Source organism: Pocillopora damicornis, chromosome 2 (assembly GCF_964200805.1).
Source record: "Pocillopora damicornis chromosome 2, jaPocDami1.2, whole genome shotgun sequence".
Lineage (NCBI taxonomy): Eukaryota > Metazoa > Cnidaria > Anthozoa > Scleractinia > Pocilloporidae > Pocillopora > Pocillopora damicornis.
Genome location: NC_142671.1, coordinates 27759254 through 27786778, shown reverse-complemented (window position 1 = coordinate 27786778; position 27525 = coordinate 27759254). Strand labels below are relative to the sequence as shown.

At 37.7% G+C, this 27525-nt stretch overlaps 2 protein-coding genes and 2 long non-coding RNA genes across 4 annotated transcripts; all 4 read left to right on the top strand.

Moving 5' to 3' along the window:
* Positions 1–2373: 2373 nt before the first annotated feature.
* On the top strand, positions 2374–5912 carry LOC149050619 (G protein-coupled receptor GRL101-like). Its single transcript, XM_089196339.1, has 3 exons — positions 2374–2666; positions 3471–3545; positions 4740–5912. The coding sequence occupies exon 3, from the start codon at positions 4995–4997 to the stop codon at positions 5790–5792; it is 798 nt and encodes a 265-aa protein (XP_089052465.1). The 5' UTR covers positions 2374–2666; positions 3471–3545; positions 4740–4994; the 3' UTR covers positions 5793–5912.
* Positions 5913–8326: 2414 nt separating this feature from the next.
* Positions 8327–10477, top strand: LOC149050618 (uncharacterized). The gene is made up of 2 exons (XR_016184244.1): positions 8327–8575; positions 8972–10477. It is a non-coding gene; the product is annotated as an uncharacterized LOC149050618 (long non-coding RNA).
* Positions 10478–11849: 1372 nt separating this feature from the next.
* On the top strand, positions 11850–13423 carry LOC149050617 (uncharacterized). Its single transcript, XM_089196886.1, has 2 exons — positions 11850–12055; positions 12987–13423. The coding sequence occupies exons 1-2, from the start codon at positions 12038–12040 to the stop codon at positions 13293–13295; spliced, it is 327 nt and encodes a 108-aa protein (XP_089053012.1). The 5' UTR covers positions 11850–12037; the 3' UTR covers positions 13296–13423.
* Positions 13424–19721: 6298 nt separating this feature from the next.
* On the top strand, positions 19722–26109 carry LOC149050616 (uncharacterized). The gene is made up of 5 exons (XR_016184228.1): positions 19722–19948; positions 22015–22106; positions 22446–22517; positions 23367–23537; positions 25896–26109. It is a non-coding gene; the product is annotated as an uncharacterized LOC149050616 (long non-coding RNA).
* The last annotated feature ends 1416 nt before the right edge of the window (positions 26110–27525 follow it).

Here is a 27525-nt window from a genome sequence, read left to right as displayed (position 1 = left end):
AGAGCTTTTTCGTAAACCTCCATGTTGGGCGGACGATCTGTATCCAGATAAGTGTTTGCGGTAGGCCTAATTTAACAGAAAAAGTACTGGTTTCAAATTACTTCGGCAAAGTTTGGACGGAACCTACGTACATTGCCTTCCAGTGAGCACAGCGCATACTCTTTTAAGCGGTATCAGTTGCTATCAACCCCGTTATTCAGTTGAGAATTAAACCTGGGCACAGTTCCCGAGCATAATATCAGCTTGTTTACGTAGACAGTGTAAGTGTAAACTTTTAAGTCTTAACTCGATAACCGGGCTGAGGTATTCATAGGAGATACTTTCAACCACGGTTACAATCTTGCTGATCAGACTCAAAGGCCTAACAGTTAGTCCACTGGACTCCAGATCGAGAGGCCTGGGTACGAGGCCTGACCGGCTCATCGTGTTATGTTCTTAGGCAAGACACGTGACTCTTGCAGTGCCTCTCTCTCTCTTTGTAGGAGTGTAGATGGGTATCTGCGAATTGTCAAAAAGACGTGACGAGATACCAGTGGTAAACTGTGGCGATTAGCATCCCACCTTGGTCCCTTCATGCTACAGATAAATTCGATTCATGTGCAACTTGGACGGAGATCAAACCACTTTCCTTTACCCTTTTTTAACCATGTTGGCTCGCCTGAATCAGGTGTTATTTTGCGATAGATGCCGCATTAATGTGCGAGGTCTTTCTGCCATTATTGTCTGAAAGAAATGTCTATCAGGTTTAAGCATGTAATAAATATATCAGTTGAGTCCAGTTGTTTCATACTAGAGATTCTTAATTATATTTGATTTTTTTAAAGACAGACAGTAAGCTTTTCCTTTCCTGATTTGGTAAAAAACTGGTATTTATTGGCTCCTGTCCGGCACCTATGAGAAACGTTTAAGGGGTAGGCTTAACCTATTTTCCAAATAAAATTTACGTTCTTGAAAAGCTAGCTAACTCTTTAACTCACTGAATACTCAAAGGGATTTGTCAAACAACAAAATTCAGAGTCTGCCCATGGATGTTTTTGGCAAACTTACCCGGATGGAAAAGCTGTAAGTGGCATTCAGTAAAAACTTCACAGCAAAGCGAATTATAATGTACAGTTTTCCATAGAGCTTTAAGCAAATTAATGCTTTATGACCATTATAAGAACAGAGCTGCGCGAATTTAGATTTTGTGACTCTTACGTGAAGCGTATCAAAGTAAACTCCATAAGCTCAACTAGCTTTATATAATGCTAGCTTTGGTGGAGTACATCATCGAGAACAATTGAAAAAGAGAGGTCAATATTAAATTCAATTGTGTCACACAGCCTTTTGCTTTACGTGACTGGTGACTATAATATTTTTGCTGAGTAACCAGGGAACTCTGTTAAGATTGATTTGGGATGTAAGTGACTTATTATAGTTTGGTGCGTCAGTACTGAAAAGTAATGTCATGATATGAAAACGCCCATGTTAACAATGAACGTGCAAATGGTATCTTTAGCCTAAATTCTCAGGATCAGGAGTAAACAGTTTATGTACTCAGCAAAAATGGGTAGAAACTTGTAAGTCTTCAAAATAGCTTTGTCAGAAACAATAAGGTTTTATTTCATGCCTATTCGGAGAGAACAAGAACCTTTCCAAGAATCTCAAATTCTATTTAAACCGACTTTTTTTTCATTTTACATATCACTCACAGCTTACTCTCCAGTAACAAACTTCAGCGCTTGCCAAGGTTCAAAAACCTCTCCGAGTTGAAAATATTGTAAGTGATTCACGTTTGTGAAATAACTAGCTCAGTACGTGTCTTGTGTAATGAGCATTAACTTAAAGGTAGCGTTGGCCAAAACCAAAGGATCAGCTTGGGTACGGACTATTTCTCTGGCATCTCCTTATGACTTAAAAGTTTGTTCAACGATGTTAATTGAGTAAAAAATAAAAAATAAACATTTACTTTGGAAAGAGATGCCATGAACTAAGAATTACCAGGGTTCAAATGTTTAAGGTGATAGAACAAAATATAATACAACACATCCCCTACAATACTTTAACAGCACCCTCCCCTTGGGGCTTGAAAAGGACCATATGCTAGAAATGATCGCTGATGATTGATGATTAACCCAAATTAAGTGTACTTTGATTGGATAAACCTCAGAAACCTTAGCAGAATTCTGAAAAAGATGCTTTGTCATCCATCCCAGATAGCAACTTCCACCTTGGATTTCTCCAGAAAAAGTCAGAAAAAGAAGAGAATTAGAGATGTAGCAATTCTCTCCCTCACCCCCGAAAAAAATCAACAGATTAGTGAAACAATGCTTTTATAGAAGTCCAAATATTAGCATGCGCTAAGTTTTGACATTTTCAGCAAGGTAACCGCAAACTGCATATCAGTCTAACTTTCCGGCTGTGAGGTTTTGTTTTGTTTTGTTTTTTTTCACCATATTACTATGTTTTCGATATCGGATAGCTCTTGAAGATGTCGTAAGGAGAGGGTATTTAAGAATCAGTGAAGATAGGAAGAAAGTTTATGTAAATACGTGCTTACAACTAAATTTTTCTATATTTCTGATAATAATGATGTGCCCTCTATGTTGTTCTAGGGTTGTTTACGAAAACAGCATTAACTACCTGCCACGTGAAGTTTTTAAAGGCATGAAAAACATAATGGCTATGTAAGTAACTGTTTCTAAACTATCCTCTGATTAACGGTAACGAGGTACTGTAAAATTAGTAAGGATCTCGTGAAGATGCAATTATAGCAATGTTAGGAATCTCCATTATCCGCGACGAGTTCGGCTCAGGTAAATTTAAAGGCCTACAGAGCTCCAGACCAAAAACACGGACAATCTTCTACCCCCGAGGACAGATCATACCTTATGATCAAAATCATGTGTGAGGGACGACGAAATATTACGACTGTGAAAGTGAAAACGGGCTGACTAAGAGATCATATTAACTAGAAGAAGAGTGAACCACCAAAAGGCAAATCAGACAAAACCTTGATAGACACCAGGTCTCTTTAACCACCAAAAACAAGATCCTGCTGAGGTATTCCCTTCCAGATTCAAACACTGAGTTTACAAAGACTTCTAGCGTGAAAACCTCTCGAGAGTAAGCATGACAATACTCATGGGGTTAAGTAAATCGGCATCGGCCACGCGGATAGAAATAGATCTGGAACCGTATTATCAATTGCGACTTAAATAGAGAATGTTTTATTCATTCTTGATAACTTAACTGTCACTTTGAAGAACTTCTCAGTCAAATGAAAATTCGTAAAAATACTTATGTGACATTATTGTATGGCGCACTGCCTACTGTACGCTAAGGTTCTTTTGTCGTTGCAGAACATTTTGAACAAATGGAAGATGTTGCCTTCCATCCTTGGCTAATTTTCTGTCCAGTGTTGTTTTAATTTACGCTTTAATGCTTGTCAGTTGACGCTCTACACTTTTCACTGTTTCATCGTTCTGTAGGAGCTTTTATTTCAACAATATCCGCGCCGTTACCAACGAACAATTCAAAGATGTCGCCCCAAGTATTCGATTCCTGTGAGTATGAGTAAACTGATAATATTCCAGGTGTGTTCAAACTACTTTGAGTTCAAGGGAGACAGATATTGTTGGTGCGACCTTCACGTGCTGTAAACTCACGGATAAGCACCCTTCCCCCATTTTAATGAATGTGCAAGTGATCATACCACCGGCCGAATTGTTTAAGAAGGGGAAATGAAATAAACAATTTTCACATACATACCACCACTGATATACCAAAAGTACAAATTGTGCCGCTATTATCGATCGGCTTTGTACATTAATACACAGTTTATACTTTTATTTACGCCCAAATGTTATACTCCTTGGGACGATCATATCTGGTCACAAGAAAAAGTTGGGGAAAAACTTAAGGGAGGGCCCCTCCCCATAAAGTACCCTCTCTATAATGAGCGACCCATCTTTTCTACCTGAATTTGAAATGAGCGCACCAGGTGCTCATTGGAGGATTAATAGCATATGAATATAACAAATAAAGACACTTCGGCATAGCCTGTGTAAGTATGTTTTACAAACTCAGTGACGAGTTATCCGTCTTCGGTGTCAGTTATCTTTAAAATAGTTGTTGAGAATTGGGCAGGAAGAGGAACAAGAGAGAGCCGAAAAACTGATTAATACATAACGGTGATAAGACCGAGTGGAGTCCAATTCGATCTGTAATCATACAAGTGATCTGCAAAATCGGACGACCACGAGGCGGGAGTCCGATTTGTTAATCACGAGTATGATTAAGGACAGAATTGGACAAGGTCCTGTTACCAATTTCTCATACATATTTAGCTATAGATAAACAAAATAACCTAAACATCTGAATTTCCGAAAAAACAAATGCACCTAAAAAAAATATCTCCAGTGGAGACAATTTCTTCAGTTAAAAATTCCTCCACTTTGGAAATTCCCCAGTTTTTCTTTGAATAAATGGTTGTTGCTATGGTTATTTCGATCATTCCTGTGATTGGTGGATTAGCTGAGTAGACGTAGTACGACTGGCTGCTTTACCTGTCCGATTACAGGTGTCCGATTACAGTGTCCTATTACAACTGTACAGAATGATTAGTGAAAAATGAAGCTGCGGATGCACCCATAACATTTGAGGAATTAGTAATGTTTGTGATTAATAGGCTAAAGATGTCGATGTTATCAAGATTTAGCGAGCAAAGTTTGCCTGAACTGCTTTCCTTAAATTTGCAGGTACTTCCATTACAACGAAATGCGAGAACTACCGAAGGGTTTCTTTAAAAACATGAAGAATCTAATAACTGCGTAAGTCAAGTGGAATGTTCTCCACACGAGGAGTTTAAAATTGAAAAATTTCATTTGCCAGTGCCTAGTTGTACTGCGCTTACTGTATTGCTATTACACTTTCATTTTCTTGCAAATTTAGATCCTGTGACGGATCAAATTTGTCTTTTTTTTTCCCTTTTGTTGTTCATCTGAACTCTTTTCATGAACCGTAGGACTGTAGACACCAACCTGATGTGTTGCCATTTGAAGAAGCAGGACGCAGATTGCGACTTTGCTTATGTCGACAGCTTCGCCAGTTGTGAAAGTTTGTTCAGAAATCGAGCTCTTAGGGAGTGCCTTTGGGTGGTTGGAATTATGTCGTTGGTTGGTGCTGTGTTTGTCATCGTGTGGCGGTTGGTGTTTAGGGAGACGAAGAAGAAAAACAAGATACAGTCCATCATGTTGATACATTTGGCTGGGGCTGACAGGCTTATGGGTGTCTACCTCATAACTATAGGTGTGGTGGATGCCATTTGGGCAGGGGAGTATTATTTGCATGACTTTTACTGGCGTTCAAGTTTGACATGTCAAATAACAGGTGCCATTGCCGTGTTGTCAAGTGAGGTGTCTGTTATGACGATCTGTTTGCTCTCCGCCGACCAGATGAAGAACATTCTATTCCCCTATCGTGGAAAGTCCCTTACACTTAAGGTTACGCACCTTTTGCGCTTCCTTATCTGGATTGTTGGTGGCATAATTGCATTTATTCCCACGGTGGGCTTCGACTACTTCGGTAGTCGTCAGAAAGGTCATCACTTTTATGGCAGATCAGTTGTATGTCTGCCATTGCAACTTTCCACTGATAAGCCGTCGGGCTGGGAGTACTCTGTTGCCATGTTTGTGGGTTTAAACTTCACCCCTGTGCTCTTTGTCGTTGTGGCATATACGATGATAATCTATAAGTCCTGCGCATCAAACAGGCGCATGGCTCAGCAAGGGACTGAAAGAGAGAGGAGATGAAAGCCAAGTCAAGGGCAGCCGATCTGAGGAGGGAGACCTCGCTCGCCAAAAGGGTGTTCTTCATTGTTCTTACCGACTGTGTCTGCTGGATACCTATTGTGGTGATTGGAATGAGGTCTCTCGTGGAAAAATCCTTCCGTACACCTGGTGACCTGGCAGTTTGGATCGCAGTTAACTCTGCCATCAATCCCATTCTCTACACTTTATCAACAGTACAGGTAGTAACTTGCAACCTTCATATCTTTGCTTAAACGTCTTGCTGCAGCTTGATCAGCTGAAGTTTAAAGGATACTTTCATAAACATTTTGTTCTATCCCGTGAAGAATATGAAAAGAATTATTTAAAAAGAAAATACATTCCGATTTGCAAGAAAATCTAGCGGGTGTTGATATCTGAATATTTTGCCGACTGTCCTTAATCTGCTAAAAGAAACCATTCCCTTAAAAAAAAAGTCTCGCAAAAAAAAAAACGCCGTGTAAACTTATTACGTTTACTTCAACGCGTCGTTGAAGTAATTTTTTAAAATAACAGTTTTTTTCGTTTTTTTACCTGTCATCCTTCTGAGTAGTGGAAGTTGTAGAACTCAGGGAAATGTTGCTGATATGCAGAGGGTGCTATTACTAACTAACAAGTTAAAAAATAAAGATTATATAATTCCCGTACCATGTCCGGTCATCTAGAACGACAACATTTTCGCGTTGCTCGGCATTAGGTATAACAGCCTTATTATGCTGCTTAGCACCATAAACTAAGATACTGGCAGTGTTTAAATTTTTCTGTACGTGCCTTAAACTGAATGACTAACGAAAAATAAAATTGTTTGTTTTCAAGTTATAACACTTCCGGTGAAGTGAAAAGATCGCACGAAAAAAAAAAAAGAGCCCCAACCAACAAAGACGGTTCTGTTTCTGGATGACCTACTAAGCATAAGTGACTAGTACTCTGACTGGTTGAAACCTTCATATTGATCATTTAAGCATTGGACAGGACTCTCTCTCGGTTTACCGGCAGAACATCCCACGCGCGATGTTGGGAGAACTTCAAAAAGTTTTGAATCACCAGCCGAGAGCGAGGGAGTTTTGAACTTTGCGAGTTTCTTGCAGAAATCCTAAGAGAGTTATTACCCAACTACTTTAAAAATTAGATTAAGATTGATCGGTTCAGTGAACCATAGGTGTTTGACCAATCAGTAGGCATATTATTTCAATTTTTTTGTTTCGCTTTTTGTTCTTGATGACTTGCATTTAGGTACGACGTGTTCTGAAGGCTAAATTCCAACAGTTCTGGAGCTATTCGATGGAAAAGTGTGGACGAAATCAAAACAATGGAGGTAAGTTTATCAGAAATCATCCTAAGGAAATAAGGACTGAGGACTAAGGATTAGGTACCTGTCTGATTAAGTTTTATTGTCACGTGATTACCTTCTGGCTTCTGTTGCACTTCTGCATGATTATCTTTTAAAGAAAAAAAGGAAGGAAAAAAAATAACTATCTTTGGTGATGTTGATTATTGTTTCATGTATGATTCACCCATCAACTCATCACTAATATTTCCAATGATGAAGGTAAATACCATTCGAGTACGTTTGACTAATGTCATTGCTGTTTTCCAAAGGCCAAGATCAGGGCGTGGAAATGCAAGTCATCGAAGAAGGTATGAAATATTTACTCAGCTCAAGTAAACATGGGGGAAAGTCGCTCGATTTTCTAAATCACGCGTTCAGGTAATTCTGAAACGAAGAGAGACAGAATGCCTCTGAAGAATGGATGGGCAAACCTGAAAAGATGGAAACAGTTTTAGGTATTTTCTTGAGTAAAACGTCTCGGTGAAACTGCTTATTTAGATCAGAACGCCGTAAGCGTATAATTGAGGAGTAAATCGAGGTTTCGCCCTTTAGTTTAAGTCTCACTAACAATTAACTACACTTTACTAAAGAGCCCTGTTGTCAAATTTATTCAAGAAAATGTTCAAAGGAAAAAGAGTGATCCTTGTAGAATGCTAAGCGACAAATTTTTGCGACTGGGAAAAGTGAAATTCGTGCCGTATTGACCGACTACCCCTTGAAGTCGGAGGTTGAGCGAAGAAAAATTCGGCGTGAAATGACAGGAAACTAAACCCCGTCAATAGCTGTCGGCCTCGTATAAACGCCGGGGTTACATGGTAAAGCTTTAAATAAATGCCGCGGATGTTAAATGAAGAAACTACGTAACAACATTGTTAACTTATTTTTTTTCTTGAAAGAGCTGCTACCCAAGTTTTTGTTAAACAACAGTGCACAAGATCAATAAAATGTTATGATATACTCTTTGATTTTAAATGATGTACTGAGAATGGTACTAAAGGAAGTAGCACCCCTGGTACAATCCACTTTTTATTTTTTTAAACTTTTTTCTTTACAGTTCAAATCCAACAAGACGCAGAGAGTGATGACAGCGATGACAGCGATGACAGTGACGACGAATCGAGAGATCAAAGCGAGCATGAGCAACACGCAGAGCAGGCTGATCATGAAGAGCCCGAGGAGAGAGCTGTGACTTAACAAGAAGAAAAAGCCGAGGAAGACCACGAAGACCCATCAGAGCAGAAAGACGAACCTAACAAAGAAGAAGAAGAATCAGAAAACGAGTTCAAAGAATGCGAAGAGGAAGCGGAAGATAACATGGAACATGGACCTGACAAACAAAAAGAACAACTAGAAAAGGAATTCACAGAATGCGAAGAGCAAGAGGAAGATAACATGGAAGATGAGGCTGGGGAAGGCGACGAGTTAATTGTGAATAAGGGTATGTTTATCAACCCTCTGCTTCTTTTAAAAAAAGAACTTTGATATATTGAGATTATTTTCATCAATTTGGAGGACTATTGGTGAACGATCTCTCTTCATTTTATACCTTAAACAAATTGTTAGTTTCTACAATTTCGTCACCTCTCTTGCCCTGCTTAACTACGTTCAGCGGTTTATTCGAATAGTGAAGGAACTTTTCCTCATTGGAAAATCTTGGAGCAGTTTTTCTTTCAGCAGTGACAGGAAGCGCTTTTGCGAGGCTTACGTTGTACTACGGTGCCCCAATTTATAACAATCTCGCTATGAATTAGTCTAAGCAGAATTTAAGTACTTAACAGAAGGTACGTGACTGAGTGTGTTCTTTTTTTCCTTGTGTCATGTGATTATGCAACAGATAAACACCAAGCAGATGATAATCTCCCAGCAGCCTCTGGGCGAGAGTCTCCAAGAGCACCGCTGGCCACGTTTGATGATGACTCCGACCTTGATTTTTTTTACCCAGCGCTCGATGGTATAAAAGAAACGAGCGTGTAAACAACAACACTGTATTCTCAGATGAGTGCATTCGTTATGTAAGAGAATTACATGTACCTTAAGTGTTGCATTTTTTTTCTTGTTTAACAAATTAACTTTAAAATCGATTGCGTAGGTAGGTGTTTGGCCCCTGTAATGACTTTGAAATACTTCAACAAACAGTAGTTTTCGTACATAGTGTCAAAATACGAGCCTGTTGGTTTATGTGAAAATGTAAGTGCTCGTGTCGTGTTATACCAGATACATATGGATTATGATTCAATAGGCTAAATGTAATAAAAAAACGTGTCAATGTGTTGTTTAGTTAGATTTTCGACAGTATATGTAACACTTTGTACATGTACTATTAGAGATCAAAAGTATGTTAAGTCCCTTCAGCAGTAGGTAAGCTTTGAATAGGTATAACTTAAATTATTTTAGAGGCCCATCTCTGTCCTTTGCAGTAATATTACTTCAGATAACACTTCATTAACGAGAGTGAACTTTAAAATGGACAAACAGTACTTGCTTTATTGGCGGATACCCGAATCAAAGATCGGAGAGCCCCTTTTATTAATTAAAATTTGAGTAATTACTGAACTTAAAGTTACAATCGATTTCTCGCTTAAGCTTAATGTTCAACGTAACCTACATATCTTATATATTCGCCGGGTAGATGGCTGTCTTGTATAACGTTACTAAGCCATATATCCTATTTAATCTAACGCTGTTATCAATACCTTACTTATGATTTGTTTAATTCAACTTAAACATCTGATATTTTCAGTAGATGGCTGTGTTATATTACAATGCTAAGCCATGAATCATATTTATTCAAATTTTCAATTTGAATTTACCATAATATTATTAGCTATGATTTGTTTAATTCAATCTTGACAACATATGAAATATGACATAAGTTCCGTAGATGGCTGTTGTATAGCAATGCTAAGCCATCATTCGCATTTATTCAATTTGAAGTTAAGTCCTCAGTAGCGGGCTGTATTGAATAGCAATGTTAAGCCGTGAATCACATTTACTCAATCTGAAGTTACCATTAATTTCAAGTTGCTATTGACAGCTTACTCATAATTGTTTCATTACAAGGTAACTTCTTATATATTTCGTAGATGGTTGTGTTGTATTACAATGCTAAGCCATGAATCATATGTATTCAATCTAAAGTTACTATTGATATCTTACTCATGATTTGCTTAAAAGAAAAAAAAAAAGAAGTAACACCCTGTGTAATTAGTAGATGGCTGCGTTACTTAACAATGCTAAGCCATAAATCTTATTTACCCAAAAGAAAAAAAAAGTAACATCCTATGTAATTAGTAGATGGCTGCGTTACTTAACAATGCTAAGCCATAAATCTTATTTACCCTACTGCACGCATGTACTAAGTGCTCAGGTCAGATGATGCACGTGTATCTGGCTCATTTATTTATTCATTTGGATTTGCTGTTATCTTGACTCATAAGTAAATTTTGCAGAAGCTTGCACAAATCAAAAGGAAAACGGTATTACTGACGTAATACAGAAAGACAGAAGGACGAACATCAAATAAGTCATATGTATCAGTCAATCTCTTTTGGTTCATGTTGAGCTAACGAATGAAGATGCTGTTTACGGATACAAATGGAAGTGTAGAATGCTGTATGTTGTCAAGCTCGTCTGCCTAAGTAAATAAAAATCATAAAAAAAAAATGTGGTTTATTTTAGATGACTATCCATTAACCATTGACCCCTAAGAATGATTAGCATCTAATTTCTCCCCTCAGTCAAACAGTAAGGTCATGAGAATAAAGGAAATGATCACTAGATTAAGAAGTTCTCAATTGTTTAACAAATTCTCCTCGTCAGCATCTTATAAACATGTACAGAAGACAACATGGAGAATATGCCTACTGTTGTTAGGTTGTATGTCTATCAGCGTGGAAGTCATAGGTGAATTTTTGTTGATTAAAACTTCCCGCGCCTCAACTAATTGTCATAATAATCCCAAATTTCCTCATTCGGTCTGATTGCCCACCCCAAGCCCAGAAAGAAATTGTAATCAGGACGAAGTATTTTGGCAGACTGCATAGAGCTAGAAATGTCACTAGTAATGGATAGAAAAGTCTGTTTCAGCTCTATTCATCCGTCCGTGTCTTTACATGTGTGGGAGGGTATAAGGAAACGTTTGACATGTCGCTGATACTTGCAAGTGAACAATCAGAAACGAAATCTAACATCCCTCCAATCCTACGCCGGATATGTCGTCACTGTCCTGATATGCCACGACCAAGAGATATTAAATTGTTTTGTAATCTCCTGGCCACGATATCATGGCCTCTTTCAAATTAAATAAAAAATAATACATGTGTGTGCGTAGTTATGGAATCTCTCTTCAAATTTCTCGTTTGCTGCGCTCACTCGTGAGATAACAAGTTGAAGACGTTAAGAGAAATTCCATATCTCCAAGCAGCCATGTATGATTTCTTTTCATTACATAAACACCGTTGGCCTTTACTAACAAGAAAATTCGGCGAATGACCTCTGATGAGAATGGTGAACAACACCTCGCCACTTAGGGCCTGTTTACATGGAGGTGGGAGACCCCAGGTAGGTGAGGTAACCCGCTTAGGTGGGGTAACCCGCCTTTCCATATAATCTCTCATTTTAGCTTACCGAATGTACCGCTAAAATGATTTACCCACCGAGCTAAAGAGAGCTCGTTGGCGAGTGGGGCTATCACAATTGATTCGTTTGTCTGATAAGTGCTCCATATAATGCTGACTGCATGTTACCCCCCAGGTAAAAAAAAACAGTGTCAAAAATTTTTGTTTGAGGTAAAGCTATAAAACTCTAAAAGAAGTTGTATTCGATTATACTTTGCAGGATCGTAAGACTCCTTCAGCTGTTTCTCCTGTGAACGAAGTTGCTGAGAAAGTCTTGAGTTCTCATGAAATGGTCTGAAATGGTAAGATTTGAAAAGATAAAGTAAAACCTGCAAATGAAAAGATCGTAATAAAAATTTCGCTAAATTTTAATGAAATAGTTTAAAAGTGGAAGGCTTGTGTTCGTGAGCGTCCTCTTGAGGTTTCAGAGGGGACCTTTAGCAGTTAGGACGACAACGCCGCGGAAGACGTCGATTTAAAAATGAATATATATTTTCAGTTGGATCTCCCGGATTACTGGATCTCCTTATTATTTCTCACAGCGCCACAAGTTAATGTCAGCATAACGTATGAGAGCGGCGTGGAGTACTAAATGGAAGGTTAACTAATTTGCCATGGGATACCCTTTTTGAGACCACGCAAGTTTTGATGATTTCAAGTTGTTATTTTGCAGAGAACGGCTAAGAAATGTATACATTTTTAAAAGGCTCGCGCCGAACTACCGTTCTGCTCATTAGATCTTTTGTCTGCCACCTCCTCGTTGCCGTCGTCGGCGTGGTTTGCTAAAGGTCCCTAGTCTCAGCCTTAGCCGCGATATTTTCTCTTTAATGGCAAGACACTTCATTCCCTTAGCGCTTTTGCCCACTCTGGACTATAAATGACAACCAGCAAACTCAATCAATCAGTCTAATCATTTCATTAATGTCATAGTTTGAAATAAGGTTGCCCTATATATCCGAGCCATAGGCTCACGTGTAAAAACTTAAAAGCTGAGCACATCAAATATGAATTACAAATGAAATATGGTAAGTATAAGAATATACAGATAAGTAATTATATTGAAGTACTTCGTTCAGACCACATTTACATATAAAAATTGTATAAAAATGTATTTTTATATTCCTTAGTTAGATTATCAAATTATGACACAGTAAGAGAAAGCTGATTCCCAAAAAGTGACACCTTAAAAGCAAACGAATAATGGAATAATTTTCAGTGATGTTATTTTTATAGAGTGTTTCATCAGGAAGCGGAAATGATGATGTGTCAACAGTGGGGGCTGCTGTCAGGATGTGGAGGACTAAGCAGAGTGAACGTAGAGCAACAATCGCCTCAGACTCCCCTCTGACCGACATTCCTAAGTATGCGTCAGAAATAGAGCAACAAGCGTTTAGCAGGATCAAGCAATGGAAGAACAGCTTTGCTCTGAAATTGAACAATGTTCTTGGGGAGCGATTTCACGAAAATGGTTGCGAAGAAGGAAGAAGAATCATGGCGAAAGAAGAAGCCAAAAGTTTTAAATGTTCCCATGAACTTGTCTGATCAAGAAATGGGACAACTGAGAAACAAGGTACTTTTGGAATTGAAGCAAAAATTAATGGGGGCGGCAGTCATGAAGCCCTAGCTGTCAATGACGTCCTCCTTCCACCCACGCTTCCCATTCCGCGAGTTAAATTTCAAATAAAAGCATCAATTGGTCAGAACCCTGCAGATTTACGGGCTCAAATGACGAAGGAATTATCACGTCGAGTTTCGTCTGTTTTGGACGACGAGGAGGCTACTCACTGCTACAATCTCCACAAAGAGCTCGCTCCGAGCCAAACATCGAAATGTTGATTTCATACCCCACGGAACTGGTTATAAGTTATTGGATCCTGATGGTATTTATGACTTGTTTGACTGGCACGAGTCCGAGAGAAAGCGCTTGAAAGCTGAGTTGGAGGGGTTACCGCAAGCTGACTTCCAAGGCCGACAGGTGGGGTATACCTATAGCAATGTGTATATCGACTAGTACGTGGCAGAGGAGCGGGTCAGCCTAAATAGCAACGGGTATTTTCTGTTAGTCTAAAATGAGAGGAAAGGCTGTTTTATAGCCTTGACAGAAACATGGTAAAGCTGTGAGGACTTCAAAAACTCATCATTGGAGTGGTTGTGAGTATGACTTTGCTAATTTTGACCAAAACTGTTTGAAGGACTACGCTCACCGTACCAACAGACCTCTCAAACCAATAGTTTTTGCACAACTCGTTCAAAATTAGAATGCAAATGATATGTTTCTCCACAGAAGGTTCGAAGAACACGAACGTAATTTCATAACTTCAGCTAGAAGGAATTACAATAAAATTATGATTAACTAACTCCTCTTTGCTAAGAAAGTTGACTGCGAAAATGTGAAAGTCTTTGATAGGGATTAGTCATGCAGTAGTTTAGTCTTAGTAAATACATACTGAATAATCGCATTTACCAAGTGAAGTAGAGATGTTTTGATTCCTTTTTCATCATCTTTAGGTGGTCATTGATAGAGACGATGTTAATAAAGTTCATCATTCGATGTTCAAAATAATGGAAGACATTTTTACGGGGACGAAAATCCAGGCTCCTAAGACGACGAAGCCAATTACCATTTAAGGTTTTTTGTTAATATGGTGATTCAAATCCTGTAACCTCCTTTCCGCTTCTAGTTAAGTTTTAGTGCCAAGGTCAGGTTTTTTGCGTCACAAAATTTTCCTCGTGAACCTTGACCATGTGTACTCGATCCAGGTCTCCTGACTCGCTCTCATACCTATAAACGTGGTTTATTACATCTTTAGACACATCTCAGTAGGGAAGAGGAAAATGTAGCATCAGCAAGCTGTCGAGGACATACATTTTTAAATTGTGGGGATAGAATTGAGACGCTAAGGTGACAGGTTCGTGTTTGTAAAGGAGTTCTTTCCTTGAATCTTCAGAAACTGAAAAGAATGAAGAGCCTCAGTAGACTGATGACACGAAATCTGATATTGAAGTGGAACCGCTGGGGTAAGTATTCTTTCAGTTGTCAGTTCGGTTTCTTCTTTGAAGATTATCGTTAAACCAACCGGGTAGAATTTTAAAATGCCAAACAGCCAATAAGAACTCAACGTAGATAAAACGAATGATTGCGCAGGCGAAAAGGTTGGGAAGTGGGGCGAGTTTTATATTGCAATTACAGAGCACAATATGCAATACCAAGATTATTTTTGAATGCTATCGACACTTCATAGGACTATTCCAATCTGAATAATAGAGCAGATTTTTCACTTAATAAGTATTAATTTTTTTCAGTTAGGTGAAGGACGTATGCATACCTCTGGTGAAAGCATTTTTTCCCAAAGTGGAAGTATCAAGAGTCTGTCAAGTGAATCAAGTGCTGAGGTACCTTCGTCAGAATCCTCCCTGACAGGAATAAGTTTTTCCTCTTCCAGTAATGCTGTAGGTGTATGTGACGATCCAAATACAAATGCATCAAGGAAGCTCAAAGAGCTCTATTAACACTTCCGTTTCGGTTAACAGTAACTTAGTAAGTGCGTCGTTAAGTCAGGAGGCCGACCGAGAAAGTAATTGGGAGCGCAAACGGGAGACTGATGGTCTCACAACACGTGGTAAAGCTGGTGGTCTCACAACACATGGAAACGTTGATAGGTCAGATAAAGATCAAATTGTTAGAATAGAAAGATTGAGCTTTCCTTGAACACAGACAAGACGACGCAAACGAGGACATAGTCCCAAGGTCAGAGGAAGTGCTATGCGACAAATTTCCAACTTTCCACCCGTCTAAAAATACAACTGAGCCCAAAGAACTCACCGGGCAGACTATAAGTCTCATAGCTTTTGATAGCAGTTATCAGGGTCAGATCCGAGGATTTGAGGAAACTCTTGAAAATAAGACAGCTGTTGAGCATATGTTGCAGCAAGAGTTGGAGACTTTAGAAAACGAGCTGAACTTTGTCAAGGAGACGGCAATAGGTGAACTATTAGAAACGTCAAACTCGTCTGAAGAAGCAAGTCTACTATGTACCTTTAAGACTGAATCTACTGACACAGCAAATGAACCCCTTTACCTGAGGGAACAGCATGAGAACTCTGACGAAAAAGTCTATCAAAAGAAGATCCAAGAGCTACAAGAAACTCCTCAAAGGAAAATAGTTTAAGGGGAAGTGTTAGAGGAAGAAATGAAGTGTTTAAAGAACGATCTGAATTAGTGTTAAGAGCAACTCTGAATACTGATTCAATCAGTGCGCTAAGAAAAAGGAAAAAATCCAGGAATTTCTTATCAGTACTCAAGACGTGACCTCCCTCAACTTTGAATTGCGCCGGGAAATTAACCAGAAAAGTAAAGTTATAAACGAAAGAGATGAGGAAATAAAGAGACTTATCAAAAGTACGACTGAAGCAGAGATACTACTGCGAGAGGTAAAGGAGAAACTTTTAGAAGCTCACAAGGAGACGGAACTTTTGAAACTAGAGTTGGCACAAATGAAGAAAGATAAAAGGTCGATCGCTTTCCAAACTGATGGTAAGGTTCTCACAAAGTCTGACATTCCAAATGACAACCTAAGAACAACTTACAAAGAAAAAACACGCTTTCTCGTTTCTAATCCCGGCGAACAAGTCTTACCATCGAAAGTTGAATATTCAACGCTTCACCAAGGGTTCATGAGCTTAGCCAACAAGGATAAGAGGCAACAAAGCACGGTTGATAGAGAAGAGATGGCAACTAGTGGCAGGAAAGCAAAAAGTACATTTTCCGCAAAAGATGGAAAGAAGGGAACCCAATCACTATGGTTACCTACGAGAGCCTTTCTGGAATCAAACTGTCCAATGACGCATACGAAGACGAACATCAGATTTATTCGTCTAACCTAGACTCCCTTTCACTGGAAAAGTGCATTTGTCGAGAATTTAATGTCGCAAATCAATGGTATAAAAACAATGGCATGATTGTTAACGAGAAAAAGCACCAAGCCCTATAATCCTGGGAAAAAACTGAGCACAATTTTTGTTTCCCAGTAAATAATTCGATAGATATATTTGGAATGACAATAGATAATGGGCTTTCTTCTAATAATCACGTATCAGTTATCTGTAAGAAAATAAATAATCAATTTAACGTAATGCTTAGATTTCGGAAACTTATTAATAAGGAGACGCTATTGAAGCTTTATAAAGCCTTTATTTTGCCGCATTCTTACTACTGTTCTTCTGTTTGGCATTTCTGTGGTGCGCGCAATGCCGACAAAGTAGATAATCTAAATAAGCGCATTCTTAGGTTTATACTACAGGACTACAGCTCTCCATATGACATTTTACTACGCAAAGTTAACTTAAAATCTCTATTCATTAGACGCCTCCAGAACTTCACGATCACGTTATATAAGACTCTGTTCTTTTACGAATTATCCAGGTTATTTAAAAGATATGTTCAACGTACGGTCTTCATCCTACAATTTGCGCGGAAATCATATCATGTCCCTTCCCAAACCAAAAACAACGACATACGGTCTGCACTCTTTTTCATACTTAGCTAGCAAAATATTGAACTCTCTCCCAAACACTTACAAAACATTAAATTTTCTATAATTCAAGCAGGAGATCTTTAGATATGAAGCTTTTCCACAGTAGATCTACAAGTTATATTTCCCTCTGCATGCATAATGTTGTATATAGTTTATAAATAATATTGAAATTGTAAGATAGCATATTTTCATTTTATTTTAGCTTATTTTTCGAAGATATTAGCTCTACAGCTACACTGAATTTCGAGCATAAATAAAGTATATGTATGTAATGACCAGAGATTCAGAGAAAACTAAGAAAGCTGTAAGAGAATGGCTCAATGATATCATACGGGAAGCGAATAATAAATTGGCCAGAGAGCAAAAAAATCAGTAGTTTGGAAAGCACTGACGACATTAAAAGGAAAAAATACTTTGATGGTGGAAAAAAAGAGCAAGTCACTCTCTGAGAGAGACAATAGCTTCCCTTCAGGAAAAGATCACAAACGATGGTTCAAAACTTACGGAGCAACACCACGAAACCTCTTCCTCTCGCCTAGGAAAAAAACCAGGAGTCTTGGCAGACAGGAGCCCTTTAGAACAGCTGAACAAACCAGAAAAGAATTTTTTGTTTCCCAAGCAAAACTTGACAGCTGAACAGCATGCTATACAGCAGGATAACCCCGGTTAGAAAAGACTCAAACCTGGCGACTTACAATTCACTTGATTCCTGTGTTGAACCATTTGATTTCCCCTTTTTTACCCATTTCGACGTCGTAGACTTTTTAACCGCCGACCCTATTGACTCTGTTGAGCCATTTAGTAAAGATTACCTTCCGTGGTTAGATTAGATACCGGACAAACACGGAGGAATTACGGCGAAAAGTTAGGAGGGAAGTTCAACATTCTACACACAAAGTCAGTCTCAACAGATTCCTCTCATCAAGCGTTGCAAAGAAACGAAGCTCAGGGAATTCAAAATTGAACAGCCCATAGGTATGCCATATTAGAATCTTGATACGCGGACGAATTATGCTTTTCAACATCACAATCAAGCAGTGTTACTTTTTGTTTTGAATTTTTAAATTTCAGAGGTAAGCCATGCTCAAAGGGAAAGTCACAATATTTCTTTCGTTTTTACATTGTTCATTGTTCGCCAAAGGCGAAATGAATATTGATGAGTAATCCCCGGATGAATTCGACACTATTCATTGACCCTGAGACGAATAATTATTTTAGTATAATTGCTCAGGTGCTTTGAATTCTGTTGTAAATTTGTTTTGTGGTTGAAACCATTGTGTAATCGTTTTGATTACTGGAACCTATTTCATTCTAATTCCGTCAGAATTAAACAGGTTCATAATTTAATCTAATCCACCAAAACTTTGTGTCTCTTTTAAAAAGTGTTTGGAAAGTGTTAAGCTACACTTATGGCATCTTTTCTGCTCTTCAAAATTGAATTTTATTCTATCGCGTTTCTTACTCCTTGCGTAACATGAGAGTGAGTTAGCAAGGGGACGGGAACGGGAACGTTATTTCAGAACGGGAGAGCGCGCGGATAGTCTGGACAGGACACTTTTTCGACTTCCGGTGTTAGCATTATCGTTCTAGTCAACAAATTCAGGGCATCATTTCGCTGGTTTTCCCGTCGCGATCGAAACGCGTAGGATTTGCGTAAATTGTGCACTTGTAAATAATAATGTTTAATAATAATGTTTGGAATTAATCCAAAACTCATTTCCAGGATAAGTGGGTCCCCTTCCTTCTCTTATTCAGTGTATTTGTGAAAATTTATCGCTAAATTTTTGCAAAGTGGCTCTAAAATTTGACAGATGAATAAACAGACGCGAGACTAGATAAGAATAATTTTGTAAAAAGTCCAATTGTCCATGAGGATTCCAATCAAAATCTTACTTCTATTATCAGTAATTATCCTCTGTTTTCGCTTGTTGCATAATTCTCAAAGAAGATAAATTCCTTGTCCCTAGAGCTGTCTATGAAACTGAAACTTTGTAATGGCGATCTTTAAAGAGCCAGAGTTTGGATATTCAAGAACGAAGATAGCGCTGAAGTCTCGTCGCAACGACTGCTAAGTCACTTCTGAATCACAACGGGGCGACGTACCCGACCCAATTCCTTACCGGTCTTTTTACTGTGTGCGTCGTTGTCGTGTATGGCAACGGTTAAACTCATTGGAAGAGATCCTTTTTGGATTTCCCGGAAAAACGCAAAACATAGAAATTAACGAGATCTGGAGTTGGATTTCTTAATTGAGATCCACTTTGAGGATGGATTTCTCAGCGATGAAAATCGTTTTGGATTTCATGTTTTACCGCAAAATCCGAATTCCCGATTTCAAAATCAAAATCCAGATTCGTAACAGTTATGCACACAGATTTCTTTGAACACGGTGTCTTCTTTCTGATTGGCCTAGACTAGCTCTCGACCCAGTTTCGTAGCAACCACGTTCAAAATGGCGGACGAGCTGCGTGAATGTAGAACTGAAAGTGCCGATGACGCACTGAATAGTCGGTTTATTTCGACAGTTAAGTTACATTTGATGACGGATGATGATGACCTATGCTAAAAACTCGTCTCATCTTCACATTGTAGATCGGATGTGTTAAGTAACGTCTTTCTATCATGATGAAATTCTAATGTTTACCAGGAACCACTTGACAGGTGAGAGATCTTCAAAGAACTTTCAACCGATTCAATGTCTATGAAATGTATGTTATCACATAGGAACGATACTTATTCAACTTATAATAAATGTTGCACTGATTACTAAGGAATGGGGTGATGGCAAAACAATGACCTTCAGTCCATGGACTTAACCCTGTTGGACAACTCAAATGAACTACCATAACACGCACCAATCCTTCGATGTTTTTTGTTATGTTTTCGTACGTGTTTGGAAGGAGGTTATATTTATAGGACTTGCACACCCATTTTAAGCCGCATTGTAAACACATTTATGGTCCAGAAGAGCAACACCTTTTTCTCTTTTCATTTTTTCTGATTTTCTTATTCTAAATGAATTTAAGGTTCTATCATGGTGATTTGTTGCAGGAAAGGTTGCTTATCATAAGCTCTTAAGCATAGAGCTATAAAATAATAGAGAGTTCAAAATTCAAATTTTTGATTGGGTTCTTCAAAGTTGACCTCAATAGCATTTAAATGTAAGTTGGCCAATTCGTCTCATCAGATCTTTAATTAAGCTAAGGTATGGACATTGAGAAACCCAAGTTTCAGTTGTGTTCTGCAGGTATCAAGTGGTCTCCTCTAGAATTTTAAAGTTAAATGCAGAAATTGTAATTTCTGTGGCTTTTAGAATATCTCACCAAAGTATCTTTTGCAACAAGTTTCATCATAATCAGCTACAGTGTCCCTTAGCGTGTTAATCTGTCCTCTGGAACACTTTCTCATAGACAAAGAGACTTAAGAATGTTTTTTATTTATAAACTGTGTGGTGTAGAAAATGAATTTGAAAAGAAAGTAAATGAACTTTAATTTGTAAAACTTCTTTTAAAATGAAGAATTTGTGATAAATTAGAACAAGTTACAGAATGTCTCTGTTATTGAGTGCCTTTTAAACTATAACTGAAGCACTTTTCTTGAAGATTATAGTCACCTTTGCTTTTCTTTGCAAGAGAACTTTAATGAATTGGCATGGTTTATTTTGTGTGAACAAATTAAATCTGGAAAAAAGAAGAGCATTCAGTATCTTTCTTTAAAAAAGACTAATTTAGTTAAGGTAATTCCTCTGAAAAAAATTTATAGCACAATTTTCCTTAAACTTTCCTTAAATGTTCCTTGTAAATGTCTGTTTTGAAAAGTACATTAATTTTTAAAAAGATAAGTCACTGTGTTTGTTTAGAAGTTTAATGGACCAAACATACCCCATTAAGTTATGCCTGCACTAATCATGAGTGTCATTTCATCGGTTCACGGGACATTTTGCTGCAGGTGGAAGCAAGGGTTTTTAAAGTAACCCTTTAAAAAAACTTGATACAGTGGGTAGAAAGTTTGGAGCATATGGAACAATCTGATGTATAATTTGTGGGAAAATCAGGCAAATTTAAATGACATAAACTAGAAATGTTCCTTGAGTCGTTTCTTTTAACATCTTAATTTGCATCCTCAAATAAAGGGCTATGTGCATGCTTTTAGCTTTATCTTTTTTCCCCTTTGAAGAATTTTTTTAAATCCCTAATTTAAAGGGGAGAAATGGTACACCAAAATTATACAATAAACATTATAATTAGGTCACTGTGCTCATTCAAGATCTAAAGACCAGTGTACCTTTTTACCTGGTCCATGGATTTAAAAGCAATACCATGTTCTTGGAATGTGCACATCCTCATTCCCCTGATTTTAATGCACAATACAGGATGTGTGGTGATAAACTGAGGAATCACCTCAATATTTGCATGCATTTTAACTCTGAATAAAGACATTAACAATTGGTTGAACTGCATGGAGTTTTTTATGGTCTCATTAAGGCAAGAAAGTGGGGGTTAGTTAATTTCCAAGTAGGCATGTTATTCACAATGTGCAAATTGTAGGTTGGTACAATGTGGCTGAACTCATAGCAGCTGAGAAAAACTCCTTTAAGCAAGAGAGTGTAGAGCTTGAAGTTGCGCCAAGGACACTGCTTCCTTCATGTAAAACTGACATACATGTATGCAAAGGCTCCTTTGACAGAAACTCACTTTTTTCATGTCTTGTTCTCTTTTTAATTTTAGTCCTTCAACAAGTTTTTGTTCAAAGTGTTGAAGGAACGTTGGTCAATATAACTGATGCAGAGCAGGAAAACCTTTTTGAAAATTTTCAACAGGTGAGGAAAGTGTAAAGATGATAAAATCTGCATTCATCATTCAACCAGAATCAAATCAGGATTTTTATGTTAAATCAACATTTAAGTCCTGTTATTTTTTCCTCCCTTAACTGTTTTCATTTTATGAACATTTTTCTTAAGTTTGGTTGTTTTTTCCCTTGGTTCAATTGGCTATAAAAACCAGGTATATAATTATATATTATATAATTATATACCTGGTTTTTATAGTTTTTACAGGGTAAGCAGTGGCCAAATTATTCTAGTCATTTGGGTGAATTTGTTTTCATGGCATAATATATTTATAATAATTATAATAATTAAATGCTGATTTTTTTAAAGGCAAATTGAAGTGATAATGATGCTGAGATGACTTAAGCAGCAAAAGTTTGGCTGCAATGGACAACATGCCAGGTTTGTTGGAACTTTTTTAAGGAAGCTACTTCATGAAGGCAAAAATGAAAAAATTCTTGGGTAATCTGTTCTAAATATTTTGGTAATGTGATCTGTCTGTGATTAAGTAAAGCAAAATCACTGTTGAGAATGACAAGAGGAAACCATTCTTTTTTTCTAATAAATGTAAAACTAGGAGAAGAACACAGCAATGAGAAAAGACAGAGTAAAATATGATCCATGTATCATGACTTTTCTGACACATTGATGGTCTCATTTTGAATGATAGGTGTTTTAATCCTAGTGCTCAATTAGACTCAGTTCAAGCCCAGTTGCTAAATAGTTTCAATGATCTTTATTGTTCTCCTTGGACGTTAATTTTACTACACCTTGTATCTTGAAATATGTTGAATATTATTGTACATGTGACATTCACATGAATTTTGCCAGCATTATTGGAGACATTGTGTTGGAGAGGTTAGGGCGCTGGACTTGTACTCTTGCAGTCCTGGGTTCAACTCTTTACTCTGTTGTTCACTAGATTTGTTTTTGGTTGCCCCCAGTTTAACTCCTAGCCTTTGCTTTGTAAAAAGCCAACTGGCTAATGCCCTTGTCCAATATATCACAAGTTGTGGATAAGGATTCTCACTTCAGATAACCAAGGGCATCACTGGTAAACATTGCTAGCTCTGTGGTGACTGGTTTTTTTTTGTTTAATATTTCACAAATTACTGAGGTTCTACAGACAAGTTACAGAGCATAGTAAATAAGTACCATTGGAATCACTCACTATTCTGGAAAGTTGATTGATTAACACTGTGAGCTTGAAGAACCACAACAAACAGAACTGCCCTTATGATACTTTCACAGAAGATGAAAAACAGTTGGATTCCCTTTAGGACATGTATAAATCAGCTCAGGAAGTGTTGCAGAAACAGGAAGAGCAAGAAATGGCCATTAAGAAATGTAGGAACAAAGTGGATGACTGATGAAATGACAATGTTTCAAAGAATTATTACAAAGGATGCTACACCTAAACAAGTGAGTAATACTTAAGCATGAACTTTTGAGTCAACTGTTAAAATCAATAGCTTTTCTTACTGTTTAAACAGGTACCACTGATCAGCACCATAATGATTTGATTTGATGCCCTCATGCCATTAACCCTTTCACTCCCACAAGTGACCAAGACAGAATTTCTCCTAACAGTGTCAATACAATATCAAGCAGGCAGGTGATGAGAATAGAGAAGAATGTCAATTATGGGATTATTAGTTGATCCAATACCAAATTCTCTGAACTAACATCATAAGAATTGTATGGCAGATAGTAAGGAGAATTACTAATTAGATCTTGGGAGTGAAAGGGTTAAAGCACCCCCTTTCTAATAAGCATCCCCTCTGATAATCACCCCCTCTGAAACTGCCATAAACCTGCAAGACTCCTGGCCTTGAATAATAACACCACACACCAAATAAAAAGAAAAAGATTTATTGGAGCCGAACGTGCTTGATACTAAGAGTGTGGTGTTATTATTCAAGGCCAGGAGTCTTGCAGGTTTATGGCAGTTTCATCGTTGAAAATTGTTTTGGCCAGAGAAAACTTCTGTAAAGAGGACTGCGAATAACGCGAAGAGGCTAGAAACCAACTAAACAGAACTGCGCTAAGCGCGGACCAAACTGAACTCACCAACTGTACTGACAAACTACGATATTCAAATACGCTAGAAAATGCGGAAAATAAAACTATAGAAAGGCGCTAATGAAGATGAAACAGCACGGAAACGCTAACGAGGGCACGAAAACTGACAGAAAGAGATAAACACCTAAATTAACGCCAAAAAAGAAGACTAAACAAATGAACGAAAGGAAGTATAAACTAATTTGCGTACGCAAAGGAAAAACAAATTAGGCAAGAACGAATAATAAAAAAAAATGTTACACTTGGATCTAACACCCTCTAATAATCACCCCCTCTAATAATCACCCCCTCTAATAAGCACCCCCTCTAATAAGTACCCCTCTAGTAAGTGCCCTTCCTAATAAGCACCCTCTCTAATAAGCACCTCCCTCCATATTATGTAAAGAGGCTGCTGGTTGTGACCTACCAATCCTATCATGGTTCAAATACAGAGGACCTGAATATTCTCCTCTCTAAGGCAAAACCCAATTACAGTTTAAGGAATTCTTTAAATATAGAAGTGCCAAGACCAAGATCTGAAATTGGCAGGTCCTCTTTTAAACACAGGGCTGCATTGGCATGGAACCTCCTTTGCATCATATCAAAGACTGCAATTTTAAGATCTTTTAAGATTAAGCTGAATGCGAAGAAATATCTACTAAATAGCATAAATTTTGCCAGAGTTTCCGTCTGTGTTTCAATGAAAAATGATGATTTCCTATATTTTTAGATATTTATTTATTATTTATAATGATCACATCTAAATTTATCTAATCATTATTGTATTTAAGAAATTTATATCTCGTTCACTTATATTTTTATCCTTACCTAATGTGACAATATTTAATTAGCTGTAGTTAGGCAGGTCCACATCAGGACTTCGTTCTTGCCAATTTTCATAACCTGCATTGTTAAATAAAGATGTATGTATGTTTGTAAGCACTCCCTCTAATAAGCGCCTCCCTCGAACTCGTTTTTGTTAATGAGCGCCGCTGTTCTTATAATCACCCCTGTCGAGTGTGAAACACCCTCATTACAATAAGCGCCCCTATACCAATTAGCGGCACTATTCTGTTTCAGCGATAGTACTCTCAGTGTACCTGCACATTCAGATCGAAGGTGGTTCATCTTCCTTTAATTGCTTAATCACTTACTTCAAACCTTATTATACAAAAACAGTGGTCTTCGTCTCAGTCTCTCAACTATAATGTCCATGTGTGTGCACAGTTCCTTCAAACGAATGATCTCGCTCGAGGGACAGCATGTCCGTTCACCAGTCTTCTTGATCCTTTTCAAACAAACGTCAAAGCTTTTTTTGGCATAATTTTCAGTTTCCCGAGAATTAAATAGTGCCGTCTCCCTTAAAAGCGCCCCGTTTCGAATAAGCGCCCTCCCTCTAGGCATCAATAGTTAATAAGTGCTCCGGGCGCTAATTGCGCCTGGAGCACGAATCATTACGGTATGTACAAGAAAACTCAATATCGCTGAGCTTTTTTCATACTTGATTTTTTTCCTTGACGAAGAAAAGCTATAAAGTTTGCCAAAGCGAAAATGGCTTCTGACTCTTCAGGCTCTTAAGACGAGGATGAGGGAAAGAGTATAACGGGAAGAAAAACAGCAAAAAGGGGGAGGGGAATTAATACAGTAAAAGACGAGTTGTATGTAGATATACATGCCAGTGGGCTACTAACTTTCTTATAGATTTAATTTTTTTTCCAGGGCATAAAGATGGTTTCTGGGAAAACGTCGTGGTCAATTTAGCAATGGCAAAGAAAAAGCTTGAAAAATGCTAATACACAAATTCATTTGAGCCATATTTGAGAAACTTCTTCATAGGCTTCTACAGCTTTTGTTCTCAACTGAGGCCCTTGACCTATTGTCAGAGTTAAAAAAAAAGGTTTTGCTTTATAAATAAATCAACATTATTACTTCATGATCTCTTGGTCGACTTTGGTTTCATGTGTAGCACCCTCATTCACAACTTCCTCAATTAAATCTTTCCAGCTCGTTCGGTTCGTTGCTCAATCTAAGACTACATGGCAGCACTTTCCAAAGAATTACTACTTTCACTACTTTCATAGTAATTTACTTTCTAAATTGTTTGTTTGTGTTTGAAGATATGTGAAGAGGAGCCCTGTTGTGAGGGAATTTTCTTTTCAGATTTCCTTTAACCAGCTTCAAGATATCAACTGAATGGAAATTCCATATAAAAACCATATAATTTTCGTTTAAGGTTGTAAGAAGTACATTATAATAAGATAATGACATTGACTGTGCCTCATGATTTTCAGATTTCTCTTACCAGTTTAAGGATATCAGCTAAATGGAAATTCAATCACCAGTTTAAAGATATCAGCTAAATGGAAATTCAATCACCAGTTTAAAGATATCAGCTAAATGGAAATTCAATCACCAGTTCCAAAAACCATATAATTTTCATCTAAGCTAATGCGGAGAAGTGTATCATTATGAAATGATCACATTGACCACGCTTTGTCTCCCAATGATGATCTGCCTTAACAATTAGATGCAACAAAAAAATTTATATTTTTGATGCGAATAATGAGTCAGAGTAGCAGCTGCTTGTGAAACGCATGATGTGGTTTTCGCGAGTCGATAGCTTGCGGCCAGATCACCGTGTTGATTTTGAAATGGCAGCGTCGATGGTCAACTTCTTACCTCTTGAATTTTTTTGGCTTTGAAATCTGAAACACGGTAGTACAGATGTAATTTTTAGATACACTTTTATAAGTAAAGAAAGAAATCACTCGGTAACAGATCCTTTAAGAAGAGTAGATAGTACTGTTGTCTTTCCACTGCTGTCATCAAACCAATGATCATCAAAGAGGTAAGTCTATAATAATTAGATCGGTTCTTTTAAACCTTGTCTATCGGCTTATCTGCGTACACCACTCAAATCCATTTTGTTGAAAGTGAATCACAAGAATGAGCTAGATGTTTCAAGAGAGAATAAAAACCATTATTTTCTCTTGACCATTTCAAGTGTTTTTGTCAATAAGAAAATTTCTCAGAAAGTGGAGACATTGATAAGCTTACGCGTAACCTTACCCTCCCCCTGCCGAGTACGGCTACACGTAGGCTAAACATGCACCAATTTTGAAGAAACTTATTGCTGATGATGGCCTTAATAAGATAGTCGAAAAGCTCTAAAATTGTTGGCTGTGTAAAAATAATCTTATATCTATTCAAAAGAGTCCAAAAAAACTGCGAATACATGTGGAATATTGGGAAAATGGCTCTAAAGATGTGGGTGCTTTCGATTGGTAAATCCGAATTAGAATTTTGAAATACAGATTTTGTATTTGAAAATGAAAAGCAAAAGCGGATT

Excerpts from the sequence above, each read along its gene's own strand:
- LOC149050619 (XM_089196339.1), top strand. The coding sequence starts at position 4,995 with ATGAACCGTAGGACTGTAGACACCAACCTGATGTGTTGCCATTTGAAG.